Raw genomic sequence first — 17,867 nt, 5'->3', positions numbered from 1 at the left:
AAAAAGAGGAAGTCCCATCAGTCATCTTCGGGGTGTCACGTTGCTGAGGCAGGGGCATGACTGACAGGGATCAGTACTGAGGCGGGTAGGGGGCTGGTGGGGGAGGGACAGGAAAGCACGCAGGGATACCAGCTAGGTGGGCGGTACCTGACCATAGCCTTCAGGTGATTCCCAGGGCAGAACATTGTGGGTAACTTGGGGGCGGGGCTGCCATGGAGTGGCACCCAGGGGTCACTATGTGTCTCTGCAGAGACCACGCCCCTTCCAGGGTGACTTGCAGTCCCCATGTGATTGACAGGGTAACTTTCCCCAGTCCAGCCTACCCCAGGTGATTGACAGACTGACGTCACCAGCATTACCTCCTGCCTCTCCCAGTTCTGCCATGAATGTCCCACCCCTCTGGCCCCTCGCCCTCCTGTGCGCAGCTCTGCTCGCTGGTGCTGGACCCTCCGCCAAGGTTCAACTGCTTCCTGGTGAGTGCCCAGCCCCTAGTGACTGACAGGAGGTGGGCCGACCCACTGGGAGCTCCCATCATGCCTTCCATTTAGAGGGCGGAGCAAGGGCGGGGGAATCCCAGCTGTGAGGTCACTTCCTGTGTCAGGATCAGGCTTCATGGGGTTGGGTTTTGCCATCTCTAACCCAAGCCTTCATGTCAGCAGTGACAACAGCAGGTCCCAGCTCCCTGAACGTGACCTTTGACCCCGGGACTTGGAGCCTGAGCTGGGAGTGCACGGAAAATGTCACAGTGACGTCATGTGTCGCAGAGCTCAGGGAGGGTGGTAAACTGAGGCAAAGGCGGATCACGGTAGGCTGGAAGCAGTGATGGGATGTACAGAGCCATTGTGGCCGGGGACCTGCATGATGACATCACATCCGCTCCACAGGCAAAAGGCTGCAGCTGCCAGTTCCAGCTAATGGTCCTGCACCACGGGGTCACGCTGGAGGTTAACGGAACCGTCAATCACTGGCCCATACACAGGAAACTGTACTACGTCAACGCTGGTAGGGGTGATGACATCACAAGGCTATGGTGAACTTATAGGTCCGTGGTGACCTCATAGATGGAGGGTTGATTTCCGGGTCACAGGCACCATATCTGTCCCTGACTTTCAGGTGTGGAGGGCTCGGGCCCACAGAATGTGACATGCGTCATCCACGATGCACGTTTTCTGATGTGCAGCTGGGGCGTGGGGCCAGCGGCACCAGACGATGTCCAGTACTTCCTGCACATCAGGGACTCTGCGTAAGCTCTGACGTCAGCGCCAGAGTCACTCCACTTCCAGCTGGGCCTGAGTATTATGGGTTGTTCCTGGCCAGGAGCTCACTATTGTGGGATATTCCAGATTCTGTGCTTAGTATTATGTAATGTCATCATCCCTTTTCCCCAACTGACTATTATGGGATGTTGCCTGCAGGGGTCAGGTGGTGACGGAATGCCCTGCCTACCTGGGCGATCACCTGCATTTAGGCTGCAGCTTAGAGGACCTGTCCCTGCTGCCTTATACCTTCTACATCATCGTGACCGGAAGTAGCCAGAAGGCAGAAGTGCAGTTCTTTGATGCCAAGCTGAACACCAAGCTCATTGGTGAGGACAGTGAAGACTTGTGAAAGGGGGAGGGGGGGACTGACAGGAGGGTCTGAGGGGGTGGGACAAAGGAGTGACTGACAGGAGAGTGTGAGGGGTGGGACTCAGAAGTGACTGACAGGAGGTGTGAGGGGTGGGGCTCAGGAGTGACTGACAGGAGGTGTGAGGGGTGGGGCTCAGGAGTGACTGACAGGAGGTGTGAGGGGTGGGACTCAGGAGTGACTGACAGGAGGCGTGAGGGGTGGGACTCAGGAGTGACTGACAGGCGTTGTGAGGGGTGGGACTCAGGAGTGACTGACAGGAGATGTGAGGGGTGGGACTCAGGAGTGACTGACAGGGGTTGTGAGGGGGCGGGACAGAGCAGCGAGTAGCCAGTGACTGACAGAACCTCCTGAAGTCACTCTGCCCCTTCCTGGATGGGTGGGTCGCCCCCTTCACTTGCCTAGAGCGCCTCAGCCCTCCTGACAACGTAACTGTCACATGCAACACGTCACACTGTGAGATTACATGGTCACAGCCACAGACCTGGGCACGCCTGACTTTCCGAGATTTCCGGTATGAGGTGGATGTGCAGAGACAGGTATGCAGGGTGCATCATGGGGCGGGGGGTGGGGGCACGGGGTGGCCTCGGGTCACATGATTACCGATGCGAGTGCCGCAGCCCCACCAACCCCGAAATCCATTTTCTGTCTCTATGCTTTCAGAACACGAAGCCCGGAAGTACAAACCCGATGGTGAGTCAGGGTGACCCTAGGCGACTGAGTCCTCACCCCAGGCCCACGGGTGATTGACACTCAAGGACCCACCTCCCTGCTGCCCCGCCTCCACTCAGGTCCGCATTTCCAGGGAGGAACAGAACAGATACATCTTCCCAAGCCCCGCCCCCAGGCTGTGTCACATGGTCCGCGTCCGTGCGGGTGACGTGCGCAGCGATCGCTGGAGCAACTGGAGCCCACTCATCACTTTTGGTGAGGTCATCTGTTCCTGTTCACTTCCCAAGCCCCACCCACACGCTTCCCGTGGGTGTGTGTTTGACCCCCTGGTGGTTTTCTGTCTTCCCTCTGTAGGATGCGGGGAGCAAGGGATTCCCAGACTGTACCTGTACCTGACAGTCGCATGTGTCACCCTACTGTGTGCTCTGGGCCTCGGGCTCGTGTGCAGAAGGTAGTGTGAGGGCAGGGGAATGGCCGTGATGACCCCTGACCCTTCTGACTGCTCTGACCCCTTAGGTACATGAAGATCCAGGAAGTGTTTCCTCCAATCCCGGAAATAAAGGACAAAGTGACTGATAACGAGCAAGTCAATCCCAAGGTCAGGAGTCAGGGGGCAGGGCCAGGTGTCAGTCACCCACTCAACCACTTGCAGACCTTCCAAGTCAGTCACCCACTAGGATCCACCCCATTTGACCCCTTGACCTCTGTCAACCTAACCCTCACTAACCCTCATTGACCCCTGCTGATCCATTGACCTCTGACCCCATGTCACTGCGATGATTCCTAGTGACCCCCTCCCACCCCAATTTACCCCGCTGGCCCCACCCTCTGCTCTCCCTTGCAGACCCTGAGGGAGGACTTACTGCTGCAGCCATAGAAACCTGACAGATTACATCATAGCCCTGGGACAACGACATCACAGGATGTCCTGCCCCTCTCTGAACATGGCGCCCAGAGCTTCAAACTATGTACTTCCCAACTTGTTTTTTGGGGGGGGGGGGTGTTTTGTTTGTTTGTTTGGGTTTTGTTTGGTTGGTTGGGTTTTTTGTTCGTTTGTTTGTTTGTTTTGATTGTTTTCGAGACAGGGTTTCTCTGTGTAGCCTTGGCTGTCCTGGACTCACTTTGTAGACCAGGCTGGCCTTGAACTCACGGCAATCCATCTGCCTCTACTGCCCGAGTGCTGAGATTAAAGGCATGCACCACCACACCTGGCCAACTACTCCGTTTTTAATGTGAAAAAATAAATGTCGTTTTCCAAGATGGCTGACATGTGACTTGGCCCTGTGATGTCATAGTGACATGGGCTTGGCTTTCAGGAAGTGGGTGGGGCTATGGAAGGGGGCAGGAGTCATGTGGGGACATTCTGTGACATCATTGTGTCAATCAAGAAAGGGAGGACATTTCCAGAAGGAGCTGGTCCTCCATGATGGATGCTCCTGGCTGAGTCCTGCCCTTCCCAGCATCCTACCAGGCTAGTTGTGGGGTCAGAGGTCACCACCCATGTCCAAGATTTCTGTGCTGTGTGATCCAGTGAGTCCCTATGTGGCATGCCTGTGCAAGCTGGAGGGGCCAGTTAGACCTGGGGAGAGAGTTTCCAGCCTCCATGCAGTGATTGACAGGTGCCACAGCACACTCCCAGTTTTCCACTCTTGTTCAGGTGATGGTCAGTAAGGCCATGCTGAGTGAAGTGATGATGTCACACTAAGTGATGATGTCATACTAAGTGACGATGTCACAATGTGTGCTGAGTTCATACCCCCAGGCCAGACCTTGGCCTCACTCCTCGGGAGCCAGAGCCTGCACTGATGGCATCACTGAGCAGTGATGTGAGTTCATCATCACTATGGAGACAACCCCATAGTCGTCATCATAACTGTGAGTGCAGAGGACTTGTCCACAGGGAAGGATCATTGGAAATAGGGGTGAGGCTATGGGCCAAAACTACCTGTCATTCATAGGAACAGGAAATGAAGGAAAGATCCCTCTCTCCAGCCTGTGGGTGGAGCTGTAACATCACTGATGGGGACTAGGGTACCTGTCCATCAAACAGACTGGAATTCAGGGCAGAGAGTAAAGGATCATGGGATTTGCCTCTAGATCTTTAAGCACAGTGTCCTGTGTACCTATGGGTCGGAAGCAAATGGAGCTCTGGCTGACCCTGAATCAGGTTTCAGCCCGGAAGTGACTGCAGATCCCTCAAGATGCTCAGGGCTATCTCAGTGACCTTTGCCCTTCTCCTGCTTTTCCCCCCGCAGGCACCAGGATAGCCACTTCCAGTCGCTTCCTGTGGACAGCAGTCCTTGCAGTGGTGGGAGGGCCATTTGCCGGAGGTGAGGTCAGTTCCTGTAAGGTGGACAGGGACTGTGGTGCCAAGGCCCCTCCCATATGTGTGAAGCTGCTGTGGCTCAGCAAGGGATGATGCCATCATGGCTGTGCCTGAGGGACAGGGCCTAGTTGATGATGTCATTGTGCTGTGACCAGGTGGTGGCATCATCACTGTGACTTGATGACATCATCAACACAGACAAGGTCCATGGTGTCTCACTGACTGTTAATGCCCAGCGGTGGTGGCTCTGAGGAGGCCTAGGGTTCGCCTCATTTCCTGGGTCAACATAGCTGGCGGCTCAGGCAACCTATCAAGATTGAAGGAGGGAAGGAGCCCAGGGTTGCACTCGGCCGAGGAGGAGACATAAACCCACCACAGCTTCCTGGCAGCTAAGGCTATAACAGTTGCTTCTAGCTAGAAACTGCAGGGGGGTCATAAAAGGAGGCACTGTGGTCTGAGGCCTCTGCAAGACCTCCAGTGACGTAGAAGGCTGAGGGTAAAGCCCCAGTCTGCTGTCTCACTTGGGAATCTACAGGGAAATAAGAAGAGAGAGAGAGAGAGAGAGAGAGAGAGAGAGAGAGAGAGAGAGAGAGAGAGAATAAACCACTCACATTCACACACATTCAAGAGAAAAGGTGGGTGAAGTCAGGCATCTGAACTTAAACTGAATTTAAGCGTCCCAATTTCACTGCCGTTTATTGTCGGGCACTGTGCTTATACTTCTGAGAAAGGGGAATTACCCCTAGTCAAAAAAAAAAAAAAAAAAAAAAAAAAAAAAAGGGCAATTAATCACAAAAACAGATGAATTCTAAAATACAACAGGTTACATGCTTTAAAGCTAAACATATCTATGTATCCATTATATAAGTTCACAGTGAGTTCAGAGTGACACAGGTTGACAAGGCCTAAAGGTTAACAGGGTCTAAAAGTTATAAGACTATATGACTTTTCGATTAGGACTGACCTAACTATACATTATCCAGCCATTTCTTAGTTCATAATGAGTTCAGGACAATAATATTATGTCTTTCATTCTAAGAAACACAGTAAATTTAAAATGACAGCATATGATGTCACAAAGTGACAATGTTAAAGGAATTAGAAACTAAGGCTCCTGCTTAATTTAGACATTTCTAGGTAGCCCCATTATATCTTGGGTTCATGGAAAGTTTAAACCATCTTGCCTATATTTATGGTGTATACCAGGATTCATGGTGCCATCTGGAATGAAGGGTTATCTGAGGCCACAAATCTGCTTCAAGGGCATCTGGAGGTCCACAAAGGTATTTACTGCAGCCATAAACTCTCTAAAATATTTTCTTTTTTGAGACAGGTTTTCTCTGTGTAGCCTTGGGTGTCCTGGACTCACTTTGTAGACCAGGCTGGCTTTGAACTCAGAGATCCACCTGTTTCTGCTTCCTGAGTGCTGGCATTAAAGGTGTTTGCTACCATGCCCAGCTCTGATGTCAGATTTTTAGAGAGATGCAGCAGTGCACAATTGGGATTGGGGTTGTGAGATGTTGGAAGCATCACAGTACAGACCTTGCAAAATACCAGATGCCCCTAGAAGGTCTACGTGCCTAATGAGGTCCTGTGACAGGAGGGCTCTCAGCAACTGAGAATGCTGCAACTCTAACAGATGATGTCACTACCTGTGCCTCTGCTGTGAAATCACCAAGGCTTTAAGGGACGATGCCATCAGTTATCCTACACCGTCTTCTATGCCTCTGGGGTGATGTCATTGCCACTGTATCTGATGATGTCACTGTGGCTTTAGACTTGGGGTGACATCATGTCCTGGGTGATGATATCATCGCTTGACTCAGCAATGACTATAACTCTACAACTTGATGACATCATCAAGCCAGACAGAACAGATGCCATTGTGTCCTTGTCTCACTGTTGACATCACCATATACCTCTGAGGGGTGACACCATCACAGTAGGGGCAGGGGTGATGATGTCATCATGCCCTTTATTCACTATTTCTGTGCCTGAAGACACCAACACTCTTGCAGATGACATCCTTGTTCGTGGCTCAGTGGTGCTGTTATTTTAGCCCATTGTAACAGATAAGGTGCTGATGACATCGCACATGCCTCAGTGGTGACATCAACCATTCTGCCCCCTCCCACAGGTGAGGCTGGAGCTGATCCTTCTTCCTGTGGGACTGAGAGGTGAGATGTTTGAGCCCTGAGGGCTTGTGGGAGGCAGAGCCCCATTGGGTACTTCCCATGCCGGCCACACCCTAGGTCAACTCTGGCTCTCCCAAGTCCTGTGGGAGCAGCAGGTGGTGTGAACCCTGACCTTTCACACACCCACAGCCCGAGGAGTTTCCCTCCCACATGCCTGCCTTCCAAAGAATTAAGGTAAGGATAAGACCTTGTCTGGTCATGTGGCTTCAGATGACATTACTGCGTCACTCCGTCCATCACCGGAGGCCAAGGAAATAGTCACAGGCACGTGGTTGTACGTGATGACGTCACTGTTCTTCCACAGGCAAAAAGATAAAAACATTGAGGTTTGGATTCGTGAAAATCTTGATCCTCCCATCGTAGCCCAGCTTCCTGCCCAGCCCTGCCTTGCAGATTTCCTTAGCAACAGCAGGAAGCCTCGGCCAGCACTTACGGGAGACCGGAAGTCCCGCCTCCCCGATTCATTCCGATAGGAGCCACTCCTGCCTCAGCTCCGGTCAACCTGGTCTCCCTGATGATGTCCCACGCCGTAGCTCTTCCCGCTCCGTCCTGGCTCTCCTCTGTCCTGCCCCTCCTGGCCTGCATCACCCCCTCCCTTGGTGCGGGGCATGCTGGGAATCCGCGAAGCTTTTCACAGAAACCACGTGCGTTGCCTGTGTTCCCGCCCCTAATCAGTGATTGACCTGAAGACCCAGCCCCAACCATGGATTGGGCGATCTCATTGGATTAGAGTGAGGTCATGACCCCTCGGAACGGGCGTGGTCAGGGAAACTGAGGGAAACCGCGGGATTGGACATAGTTAAGCGGTGAGGTCACCTGGGTCACAGCTCAGGCCATGACCCCCGAGTAGAAACCGAGATTTCAGTCTAGGATGGCTGCAGGCGCTGGGGCGCGGGGGAGCGTCGCTCGTGACCCGGCCCTTCCCCCCCCAGCCCCTCCATTTCCCACGCACCCCCGCAGCCCCGGCACGCCCTCGCGGCCGCCCCCCACCGCAATCTATCAGTCGCTGTATTATCTCAGGAAATTGCCCAACATCCTTAATAGTCTCTGCAGGGGCGGGGGCGGCTCAGTCCGAAACACGGCACGGCCACCCACGCAGCTGCTCCCTTCGCGGTCCGCAAGCCTTCCCGCGCACCTACGTTCACGAGTGGCGCCTCCCAGCGTGCGCTGCTGCGGCGGCTGGTGAGATTGACTCAGTGATAGTTTCAGGTGGGTACCAGACCCTGGGGGTGAGGGGTGGCGCGTTAATCGTGACGTCACAGATCATGAGCGAGTGTGCCTGTTAGTGGTGGTTTCTAGGTGCTCCATGTTGTAGGGATTGGGCTGGTTCGACTGTGCCAAATGGTTTCTAGGACCCCCAGACTCACTCATTGGGAGCAGAATCATTCCTGTGGCATGCAGGGACACGGGGACAGGGTTTACAGTTCTGTGTCAGCAACTGAGGTCACATCTGGTTTTCTGAGTTCGTGGGCATGCTCCTGACATAGCTCTAAGTTGGGTTTTCACAGGAGGACATGCTGGGAAGGGGGTGGGGTGGGTGTCAGCCCTTGGGTCTGACTAGCACAGAACCAGCTGCCCACACCGGTCCTCTCCAGTTCTATGAATCCATCATGACCATCCTGTGGCTCCTCATGGCGCTGACTCCGCCCACTTCCTGTCTGCTGACTTCAGACCCAGGTAGGTGATGTCATACTGGTTACTGGAGGCGGGTCTTGTCTCCTCCCCCCAGCTGTCTGTTACTACTCATGCCCCACCCACACAGGCCTCAGTTTCCCTTGGTAGGAGTGAATGATGTCAACACAGCCCATACGCACCTCAGGGGCTAGGGATGTGGGGCATGACATCAGTGTCATGATGTCACCTGTCACAGGCCCTGCCCACAAGGCCTCGCCCTTCCAGAATCTTCATGTGGATCCCATTCAGCGCACAGTGTCCTGGGAGCGGCGCTCCCCGGGCCCAAATGCTCTCTGCGGGAAGCTGCTGCTCCACACGCAGGCCGAGGATCTCACGCGGGTGAGTGGGCGGGGCGGGCGCCCTCCCCTGTGCGGCGGCCGGCTCACCTCTCCCTCAACTGTCAATCCCGCAGGAAACAGGGGAGAACCACTGCCCCTTCCCTTCAGTGTCGCGGTGCCACCCGACCAACTACTCGGTGTACCTGAATGAGAAGGCCGAGGAGGCAGCCTGGGTCGTGTTCCCGGAGCCAGGTGCACCCCCGGGGCACAGCCACCTTCCTGCCTCAGCTTCCCTGGGGGGCGGGCCTGGAAGGGCACTGTGACCCCGAGACCTCCGACCCCTGCAGACCCCAACAGCCAGGCTGCAGCCACTGACTTGCAGTGCTGGGTGCATCATGTGACCAAGATGTCGTGCCGCTGGGGGCGGGGCCTCGGGGCCCCCAGCGACGTGCAGTACCGGATGTTCTGGAGGAATACAGAGTGGGTAGAGTCTCTTCAGGAGGGGCGGGGCCACCAGAAGATAGGTGGGTTGGTTAAGGAGTGGGAGAGGAAGTGGAGGAGTGTGTCCATGGGTGGGTGGGTGGGGCCACCTCAGGGAAGCTCTAGGACACTAACAGGTGTGGCTTGAGTTCAGAGCATTTCTGGAAATGGGAGCCATCATAAAAATGTTGAGGTATCTGCAGTGGCAGGGCCAGGATTTGGTGGGCGGGGCCGGGCCAGAGCCATGAACAAGGTGGAGGTATCCCATCAGTACAGGAACTAAGTCACTTGCAGTGTAGGTACTGGTGCAGTTAAGTGTAAGGTCTGGCAGGTGGGCGGAGCCCTGAGTATGGGAGCAGAGTCATGAGGGGGAGGTCTTAGGTTACTCCTGGGTTGGGCGGGGCCATGAGCAAAGGGCTGGTGTCCTATGGGATAGATAAGAAGCCACTTCCAGTGTGGGCGTGGCCACCTGCCGAGGTCCCGCTCTCTCATTTAACAGGCTCCCATTGAAGGATTATGGCCTTGAATGCCAAAACTATGAAGTCAACTCACAAGGGACACACCTGGGCTGCCATATCGATAACGTCACTGCGCTGCCGCTGACCGTGACAGTGACCGGGAGCAGCAGCACAACTGCTGTGCCCTGCAGTGATGTACCTCTGGACCTAAAGTTAATTGGTGGGCTTGCTGTGCACTCCAGTCTCCCAACTTGCACCAGGGCTGGGGGTCCACTGTGTGTTAGCCTCTTACCGGGAGGCTGTGTGCTTACTGTGGCTTCTCACTACATGGGAGTGTTTGGTCCTAACATACAAGTGTTCCTAGCATGTAGTGGAGCCTGTGTGCGTTCCCAGCATGCCTCACTGGTTGGCTAAATCCCTAAATTGTCTCCCAGCATGCACTGGATCGTCTGTATCCCCTCCCCCCTCCACACCACTTGCTGTCTTGTTTCCTGTCTGCTTCCCATGGAGCTACAGGGTGTGCCCACAGATGTTTCCTGAGTTGTGTGGTGTGTGCAGTCTCCTGTGGACCTGGGGAAGTGCTGGGACTGAGGGTGGGGCCATATGTGGTGGCTAGTGAAGACGCTCCTCCCGACAGAGGTCCTGACCCCGCCCACCACGAAGGCTGAGTGCAATGGAACAGCCGCAGCAAACCTGCACTGGCACGTGAACAGCCTTTTCACCCGTAGATTCTTATATGACCTGCAGATCAACAAGGTGGGTGTGGATGGAGTGCTGGCGGCTCAATGAGTAGAGGGATAATTTAGTCCCAGGTGCTCTGCTTAGTCCCCTGATCCTCGCCTTTATTTTTCTCCCCAACAGAGCAATTTGAAGACTGAGGAGTCTAATGTAAGTCAGGACTGAGCACCTGGCAAAGCAGAGCATTATGGGAGCTTTGGGTGGAGTAGGACATGGGAAAGCATACACCTGTTAGTATCACTTCCCGCCTCTCACCCCTTCCCCATCTTTCACCTGCAGATTTCTGGTAACTACTACCGGGTAGTGAACCCAGGAGCCTTCCTCTTCCGCATCAGGGTAAAGAATGGCAGAAAGATCAGCGACTGGAGTGAGCCAAAGCAATTGGGTGAGCAGCCTGTCCATCGCTGTGTGTAGCCCTGCCCCCACCACAAACCGCAGAGAGATAAATGCTACTTCCATCCTGTCACTTCCTGATCTTGTTAGGCCAGGTGGTGTAAGCTGGGCCACTTGATCCACAGCCCTCCCTCTCTGCAGACTGCAGCCCCAGGAGGAACCACGTGACTGTGACTGTCCTGTCGCTCCTGGCTGTGGGGACGGGGTTAACAGTGCTGGGGACACTGCTGCTTTGCCAGAGGTAATGACATCACATGCAGATACCCACAGGCACAGCTGCACATTTGCATATGCAAATAAGTACATATCCAGCCACATGCACACAGTGCTCATCCTCAGACACGCAAATGTACCCATGTGCAGTGAGGGTCACATGGTCAAATATGCAAATGTGAGGCTGTGTAGCTGGGAGCATCCATACATAGCAGGATAAGCAACTGTATACAAACAAGCAAGTATGGGCAACCAAGGTGCATTTGCTCTGGTATGCAAATGAGCATATGGCCCCAGTCCCACTGCAGATGTTTTGTGTGGGTGAGCTATGTTGACATCACTGCTACATCCATGTCCTCCAGATCTGTATGACCGACAGCCATGGGCTTCTCTGTGCTTTGATTGGCAGGCGGGCCCTGATGAAGAAGTTGTTCCCTCCCATTCCACACATGAAGGACCCCACAGCTGACAGAGCAGAGCCTGGGGAGCTGGTGCGGGTCGTGTTACACGGGTTGGGTTGTGGGGCGTGGGTGCGCTGCTCTGAGAGTGACAGGTGGGTGTCCCTGTGATAGGCTTCTGGGTAGGTGCCCACGAGTGATGTGATTGACATATGGGTGGCCCCTTCTCCTTAGGTCACGTGGACCTTGGCGCCTGAGGAGTGTGAGGTGACACAGGTGACTGAGGCCTGAGCTCCTGTCAGTCAAAGAAAAATAAAGCCTAGTGGGATTCTGGAAAATCCAGCCTCCTTAGTGTTGTATTGGTTACAAGGCTCTAGCCCCAGCTCTAGGATGAGACCTGCCAGTCATGTCCTGTTTGGTGTGGCTGAGCCTTAACTCACCTTCCACCCAAGAGGCCCCTGTGCACAGGAGGGGGTGGGGTCTTCCTCGGAGCAGTTTCTCAATTAAAGCTACAGATTCTTCTGGGTAATTCTCCTGTGTAGGCTCAATTTTCTTAAATATATTTTATTATGGACTTATTAACCAAGAGCACCTCACTTATATAACCTTAACAATAGGAAAAAGAGGATTAAAGAACACAATAACAAAACCAAACCCTAAGGATATCAGTTCCAAGGAACAATTCTCCCGGTGTAATCAGTAGGATTTCTACTGTTGGAACCTGGAGCAACCAGAACCCTGAAGCCTTCCCTCGAGTGGTTCTCTCGAGTGATAAACAGCCAAAACTATACCAAATCTCCAAAGGCCCCACCTCTTGCTCTAGGCTCACTTATATATCTCCTCCCAGAGTCTGCTCATGGATCTTTTCAGCTGGCAACAATCGTGCTCCCACACAAGGTAGTGTCCCTTCTAGTGGATTAACCTCACCTGTTCTCTCACAAGACTGTTCCCTATCCCACACTTGGCATTATAACAAGAACAATTTCTCTCTCCTTCACTCCTGCTTTACCGTTCTACTATGTGTACTCAGCTCTAAGCACCTGACCACCATGCTTAATTACCTGACCCAGGAGTACTTAGTCCTCAGGACCCGGTTTATAGCCTCATCTGTTTTCCCAGTACTCAGCTCGGAGCACCTGATATGGTCCCACTGAACATACGGTTGGGAGTTCCATACAGGGCTAAGTGAGAGCAGAAGTGGACTATGGCCAGAAGTGGGTGTTGAAAGGTCAGAGGTCAGCCAGGGGAGGGTGATGTTATAGTGCGGTGTAGTCCCGCCTTCTCATTGTGATATTAGCTTGGAAAGGGTGCTGTGACATCTGTAAAGGAGAAACTGAGGCAAAGGGATGTCCAATATTCACTCAGAGGGCCCACACTGTTTCCAGCGAGGTGGAGTTTCCCTAGGAGGCCTGTCAATCATGCAGAGATGCAGGTGGGTGGACAGGGAGGTCCTGGTCCTCCGTAGCCGAATGAATTCTGAGCTTGTCATTTGACATACAAGTAAACAGAAGAAGCTTAAAAAACATCTGTGTGACCTTGAACCTCCAGGAGGTAGGATTTCTCCAGGCCAGGAGTGAGTCTTCAGCACCCTGGGAACTTGACCCCACAAAGCTCTGACCCATGATCCCGGAAGTTATCCTCATGACTTGGAGTGCCGAGTCTGGAGGTCAAAGGTTGGCCTCACGATGCCTGAATAGTCCTGGGAGTGGAAAAAAAAACCTGTGACACAGATGACCCCTGACCAACATGATGTCCTGCAAAATCCGAAAAAGAACATAGAGGGGAAAAGAGACATCTTAAGCATGCCATGACCTCAGTGATCACCACATGACTCTGGTGAGGTGACTTGTGAGCCCAATGGAGCTATGACATCACACACTGTCACATTATAGCGGTGGGATTACATCAGGATCCCCGGGGCACCCACCTCCCACCTGTCACCCAAGGCTTGGAGGCAGCACATCCTCTCTTGCCTTGTCAAGGGCTGGTGGGGAATCCAAGTGAGAGGAGTCCATGGTCAGGAATGGGGGGGGGGGGGACGACACGCGTGGAGCATTACCAGTTATGATGTCACCAGTGTGTCCCTGGTACCTGGGAATTCTCAGAGACATCAGTTTGACACAGGAGGATTCTGGGAAACGGCAGGAGCTGCAGAGAGCCCAGACAAGGGCACTCCTGAGCTGTTCCACGTTGGAGATGTCTTGTTTACTTGTGACAAGCTTTCTCCAGTCTGTGCTTCACTGTTTCCTGTCCTAGGCCTGCTGTTTCCAGTGAGAATCTTCCCGAGCTCCCGACAGAAGCGGTTGAGTGGGAAGCCTACAACGTTCAGGAAATCCCCGTCCACACGTTCCACCAGCATCCCCCCCAGCGCCTGGATGCCATAGGCGCCGGCCTTGTCCCTGGGGGCGGGGTCAGGCAAAGAGGGGGAGGTCAGCCCCAAGCCAGCAGGAAACAGGGCCAAAGGAAGTCCAGGGGGTCACTAGGCCTGCTGACAGGAAGTGACCTCACCACAGGTCTCACCCCTGTGTGTCACTCACATGGGTTCCCCACTGTCAATATATTCCCAGATCAGCTCTTCAGACAGTGGGGAGAAGGTCACCCGGGTCTCCTCGAGGAAGCCCTGCACTTCCGGTTTCGGGTCACTGCCTACAGGATTGGGCTCGTGAGGAGGTAGAGGGCTTAGAAAGCAACTTCCGTTTCCCGGTCACATTATTGGAGGGTGGGAGCACCAGGTGGGAACTGTGTATACTGTGACATCACGAGGCTGACTTGCCTTGTCTTGTGATGTCACCTGACCCTCTAACCAAACAGGAGCCCTGACCTCCAACCTCCCAGAGCACAGGACCTCTAGATTGTTTCCTGTCTCCCACTCCCCACCCAGCAGTGCCCACGTGACCCACAGGGTTCCCTGCAGCAATCACCTGAGCAGGCCACCACGGCGACGCCTGTGAACACGCTGTGTTCCTTCCCGCTCAGCCTGCCAGGTAAGGGGTGGGGTGAGCCTGGAGTCAGGGGCTGTGGATCGGCCCCGCCTCCCGAGGCCACACCCACCTGCACAGCATCCGGTATGCGTCCTGCCTGTCTGCTGGCTTCTCCAGGATCAGCCCATCAACTGCCTACTAGAGGAAAGGGATAGACCATCATGGCGTCGGCTGGCTCCACCCACACTTGCCGCCATTTTCAGACGACCCAATAAGGGCCTGAGACAGGGGACTGACCACGATTGTGTCCGCGCTGATCACCACATATGAGGTCCTCTGGTCTGACTGAAAACAAGTCAGAGTTAGTGTATCAGGTGAGGCACTTCCGGTTTGCCAAGGAAGCATGCCCCTAAGGGTGATAGACAAGGAAACTGGGTCGGTCCGGCCTGCACGTGATAAAGAGCTCTCCTCATATCACACCAACGCAGAAACCAGGGCACCGAAGGCGGGGCCTACGTGTGACTGACGTCTGACGTCATTGTGGGCGGTACTTGCGTGTGACTGGCAGCTGATGCCATGCACTCACAAACCTGAACCAAGCCCAGGCAGTTAGGTGGGCTGAGCACTGAATGAATAAGAAAGGGCGGAACAGGAAGTGGATTGGGCCGACTGCGATGAGGGAACAGCTTTCGGACTTGATTGACAGCCTGGGACCCACGTGACCACCGCACCCGGCGCCATGCCGGACCGGGACAGCCGGGAGGCCGTAGCCCACTCCGCTCTACCTGGCACACCCGGCCGGCCACCTCCAGCGCCTTTCCCGCTGCGGTGTCCAGGGCGTAGGCGCCGGCGCAGGGGGAGGCCGCTGAGCGCCGCGACTCCTCGAACCGCGACGGAATGACGTCGAACGCCAGGCCCTGGGGGGAACTCCCGTCAGTCACTGTCCCCGCTCCCGCCCGCCGCCCCGTGGCCCGCCGCGCACCGTGAGCCCGAGGATTTCCCTCCGCCGTGGGGACGCGCTCGCCAGCACCACGCGCCTGTCCTTCAGCAGTGGACGCAGCGGGGTCAGCGCCATGGCGGGAACGCGAGCCTGGGTGCGCCCAGTTCCCGTGTAGCGCTTCGGACTGCGAGGTCCGTCCTTCTAGTTTCCGGTTTCGCCGTTGTTCACTTCCGGGTCTCAAAATGGCCGCGGAACCCCGAGCATCGTCCTAGCTCTTCTGACCCGTAAACCCGAACCTGAGAGCGCACTTCTTCTCAATTCCGTTACACGAATCCGGAAGTCCCGCCTCTCAGTTACAGCCCGAAACAGCGCCAGCTGTGCGAAAAGTGGTCCCGGGAAAGTCGGGGCCGGTCCTTGTTGCCGTCATCCCCCGGCCTCACTTGCGCCCCCGATCTTGTCACAGCCCTACCCGCGGTCATCCCCCTGCCCCTGCTGTTTCGGCGCATACAATAGAACACACCAAAAAGCATCACACAGCAGAAAGGTTTATGGGCCACAAAAATAAGTCCCACCCCAACGCTCGTCCCGGCCCCCGCCAGATTCCCGATTTAGCGGGGAAAATGTCACTGGTGGTGACGTCACCCAGGGAGCGCAGTTGTTGGCTTGGTGACGTCACAGCGGAAACTCAGCGCGCAGGTGGCCATCGCCCGGTCCTCAGTGTGCACGGGACCGCTCGGAAGAAAAGCCGAGGCCTGTGGCTCACTCCTCGCAGTACGTGCACCCGGACGGCCTAGCACCGGGCTAGCCTGGGCTGCTGGAGCCCCCAGTGTGTGGTCTACATGACGTCAGCAGGTGGGATCAAAGTTCACAAGGGGCGACTTAGCACAAAACCCGAGGTAGAGCGTCCTTTTCCCGGGCGTGCTCTGGCGACGTCACGAGCCCCTTTACAGCAGGGACAATTAATAGCGAGCAGGACACTGTCCCGGAGATGGGTGCAGGATGGTATCTCTGAGATAGTACCGCCCCTTCCGTCCCGTCATCCCTCTGCCCGGAAATCAAAGACAAGCTCGAGTTTTAAAAGACGCAATCACCCAGGGAGCTTGTCCTAATGATGTCACAACTTTATATCTTTCCAGCAGCGTCCTATCAGATTAGGTGGGCGTGCCCAAGAACCCGGTGCCTATGACGTCACAGCACGCTCTCCGACCGATTCCGCGGGATTCCGCCCTCCTCAATCCCATCGACCCCCTCGGCCGACCTAACAGACAATGTGGTGTTTGACAGCACCCGCTCCCATCCCCGGTGGGCGCGGCCGGGAAGGCTACAGGTGTGTCCGGAAACGGGTGGGCGGGACTTTTGGGGAAGGTACTTGCGCACGCGGTCCTGGAACTCTCGTGAGGCGAAGCAGTAGACCACGGGGTCCAGGCAGCTGCTGAGGCAGCTCAGGCCAAGCGCCACTTTGTAGGCGGCGTAACATCCACGGCCCAGGAACAGCCGCCCCACAACGTGCAGCAGCAGCGTCACGTGACTCGGCGCGAAGCACGTGACAAACGTCACCAACACAACAGCCGCCAAGCGCGCTGCACGGCGCCGGACATCCGTACCGGAAGCCCCGGCCCCCACACCTGAAGTGGGCCCATCACCACCAGAACACATGCCTCTCAGGCTAGACTCAATGCCACCAGAATGCGTGCTTCTTACACCGGAAGTAGTGGCTCTGCTGCTTCCGGTCTCGCCTACTCCCACCTCACGGCCTGGATCTCGAAGCAGGACCCGGATCGTAGCTGTGTAGCAGGCGACGGTGATGGCGAAGGGCGCCAGGAAGAGCAACCCAAAGGTGCCGAGCAGGAACGCCGCCCACGTGATCCGCCCTCCTGGAAACATGCTCCAGCGCAGCACGTCAAAGCACGTGATCACGCCTAGTGCGCTCACATCATAGGTGAGGTCTGCGGACGCGAGTGGGGACAGGGCGGCGAGGACCAGGGTCCAGGAGGCCGCGCACGCGCACAGGGCGTAGCGTCGCCGCCGCCACCGTGAGGATGTGAGGGGGCGGGAAACGCCCAGGAAGCGGTCCACGCCGAGGCACGTGACGCTGAGTGCGCCCACGTACATGTTTGCATACAGTCCGACTGTCACAGCCCCGCACAGCCCTGCTCCGAACACCCAGTGGTTCCGGTTGCAGTGATAGTGGATCTGGAACGGAAGGACCGCCCCCAGCAGCGCGTCCGTCACGCTCAGGTTGATCATGAAGATGACTGATGGCGACCGAGGACCGATGTGACGACACAGGACCCACAGTGAGAACAGGTTCCCGGGCACGCCCACCGCTGTCGCCACTGCATACACGGCTGGAAGCGCCACTGACAATGCATGGCTTTGCAACACGCGCAGAGTCTCTGCGTCTGGTCCCGGTGATGTCACGTTTCCGACCAGTGACGTCATCGCTGCTGTGGTCATTGCCTTACACGATGGGGCGGGCTGGAGCGGGAGTAGAAAATAAACGACTGAGAGATGGGTGGCTGGAGGGATGTAGGAGAGTTGTGGGGCATGCAGAG

At 55.5% G+C, this 17,867-nt stretch overlaps 4 protein-coding genes and 1 long non-coding RNA gene across 8 annotated transcripts; 3 read left to right on the top strand and 2 right to left on the bottom strand.

The window, feature by feature from the left end:
* Positions 1 to 801: 801 nt before the first annotated feature.
* LOC127208824 (granulocyte-macrophage colony-stimulating factor receptor subunit alpha-like) lies at positions 802 to 3,292 on the top strand. Of its 2 annotated transcripts, XM_051168466.1 has the most exons (9): positions 811 to 1,002; positions 1,114 to 1,243; positions 1,416 to 1,585; positions 2,032 to 2,165; positions 2,290 to 2,319; positions 2,418 to 2,553; positions 2,653 to 2,749; positions 2,815 to 2,896; positions 3,143 to 3,292. In XM_051168466.1, exons 1-9 carry the CDS (start codon positions 828 to 830, stop codon positions 3,173 to 3,175), a joined length of 987 nt encoding a protein of 328 aa, XP_051024423.1. In that variant the 5' UTR covers positions 811 to 827; the 3' UTR covers positions 3,176 to 3,292. The 2 variants fall into 2 exon arrangements, with proteins under 2 accessions (XP_051024414.1, XP_051024423.1); XM_051168457.1 differs by having other exon boundaries at positions 802 to 1,002; positions 2,418 to 2,749.
* A 6,506-nt stretch (positions 3,293 to 9,798) lies between these two features.
* LOC127209608 (uncharacterized) lies at positions 9,799 to 10,669 on the top strand. Its single transcript, XR_007833201.1, has 3 exons — positions 9,799 to 9,929; positions 10,347 to 10,465; positions 10,571 to 10,669. It is a non-coding gene; the product is annotated as an uncharacterized LOC127209608 (long non-coding RNA).
* Positions 10,670 to 10,721: 52 nt separating this feature from the next.
* On the top strand, positions 10,722 to 12,031 carry LOC127209408 (interleukin-3 receptor subunit alpha-like). Of its 2 annotated transcripts, XM_051169052.1 has the most exons (4): positions 10,726 to 10,832; positions 10,966 to 11,081; positions 11,463 to 11,544; positions 11,686 to 12,031. In XM_051169052.1, the coding sequence occupies exons 1-4, from the start codon at positions 10,791 to 10,793 to the stop codon at positions 11,740 to 11,742; spliced, it is 297 nt and encodes a 98-aa protein (XP_051025009.1). In that variant the 5' UTR covers positions 10,726 to 10,790; the 3' UTR covers positions 11,743 to 12,031. The 2 variants fall into 2 exon arrangements, with proteins under 2 accessions (XP_051025002.1, XP_051025009.1); XM_051169045.1 differs by lacking the exon at positions 11,686 to 12,031 and having other exon boundaries at positions 10,722 to 10,832; positions 11,463 to 11,657.
* Positions 12,032 to 12,945: 914 nt separating this feature from the next.
* On the bottom strand, positions 12,946 to 15,498 carry Asmtl (acetylserotonin O-methyltransferase like). Of its 2 annotated transcripts, none has more exons than XR_007833183.1 (7): positions 15,355 to 15,498; positions 15,158 to 15,289; positions 14,503 to 14,567; positions 14,373 to 14,428; positions 13,989 to 14,097; positions 13,511 to 13,850; positions 12,946 to 13,150 (listed from the first exon to the last, which is right to left on the bottom strand). XR_007833183.1 is itself a non-coding variant. In XM_051168577.1 (7 exons), exons 1-6 carry the CDS (start codon positions 15,445 to 15,447, stop codon positions 13,562 to 13,564), a joined length of 744 nt encoding a protein of 247 aa, XP_051024534.1. In that variant the 5' UTR covers positions 15,448 to 15,498; the 3' UTR covers positions 12,946 to 13,150; positions 13,543 to 13,561. The 2 variants fall into 2 exon arrangements, 1 of the variants encoding a protein (XP_051024534.1); XM_051168577.1 differs by having other exon boundaries at positions 13,543 to 13,850.
* Positions 15,499 to 16,488: 990 nt separating this feature from the next.
* On the bottom strand, positions 16,489 to 17,867 carry P2ry8 (P2Y receptor family member 8). Its single transcript, XM_051169245.1, has 2 exons — positions 17,064 to 17,867; positions 16,489 to 16,937 (listed from the first exon to the last, which is right to left on the bottom strand). The coding sequence occupies exons 1-2, from the start codon at positions 17,767 to 17,769 to the stop codon at positions 16,501 to 16,503; spliced, it is 1,143 nt and encodes a 380-aa protein (XP_051025202.1). The 5' UTR covers positions 17,770 to 17,867; the 3' UTR covers positions 16,489 to 16,500.

Source organism: Acomys russatus, chromosome 3 (assembly GCF_903995435.1).
Source record: "Acomys russatus chromosome 3, mAcoRus1.1, whole genome shotgun sequence".
Classification (NCBI taxonomy): domain Eukaryota; kingdom Metazoa; phylum Chordata; class Mammalia; order Rodentia; family Muridae; genus Acomys; species Acomys russatus.
The sequence above is the reverse complement of the archived record's forward strand: the minus strand, read 5'-3'. Positions and strand labels throughout refer to the sequence as shown.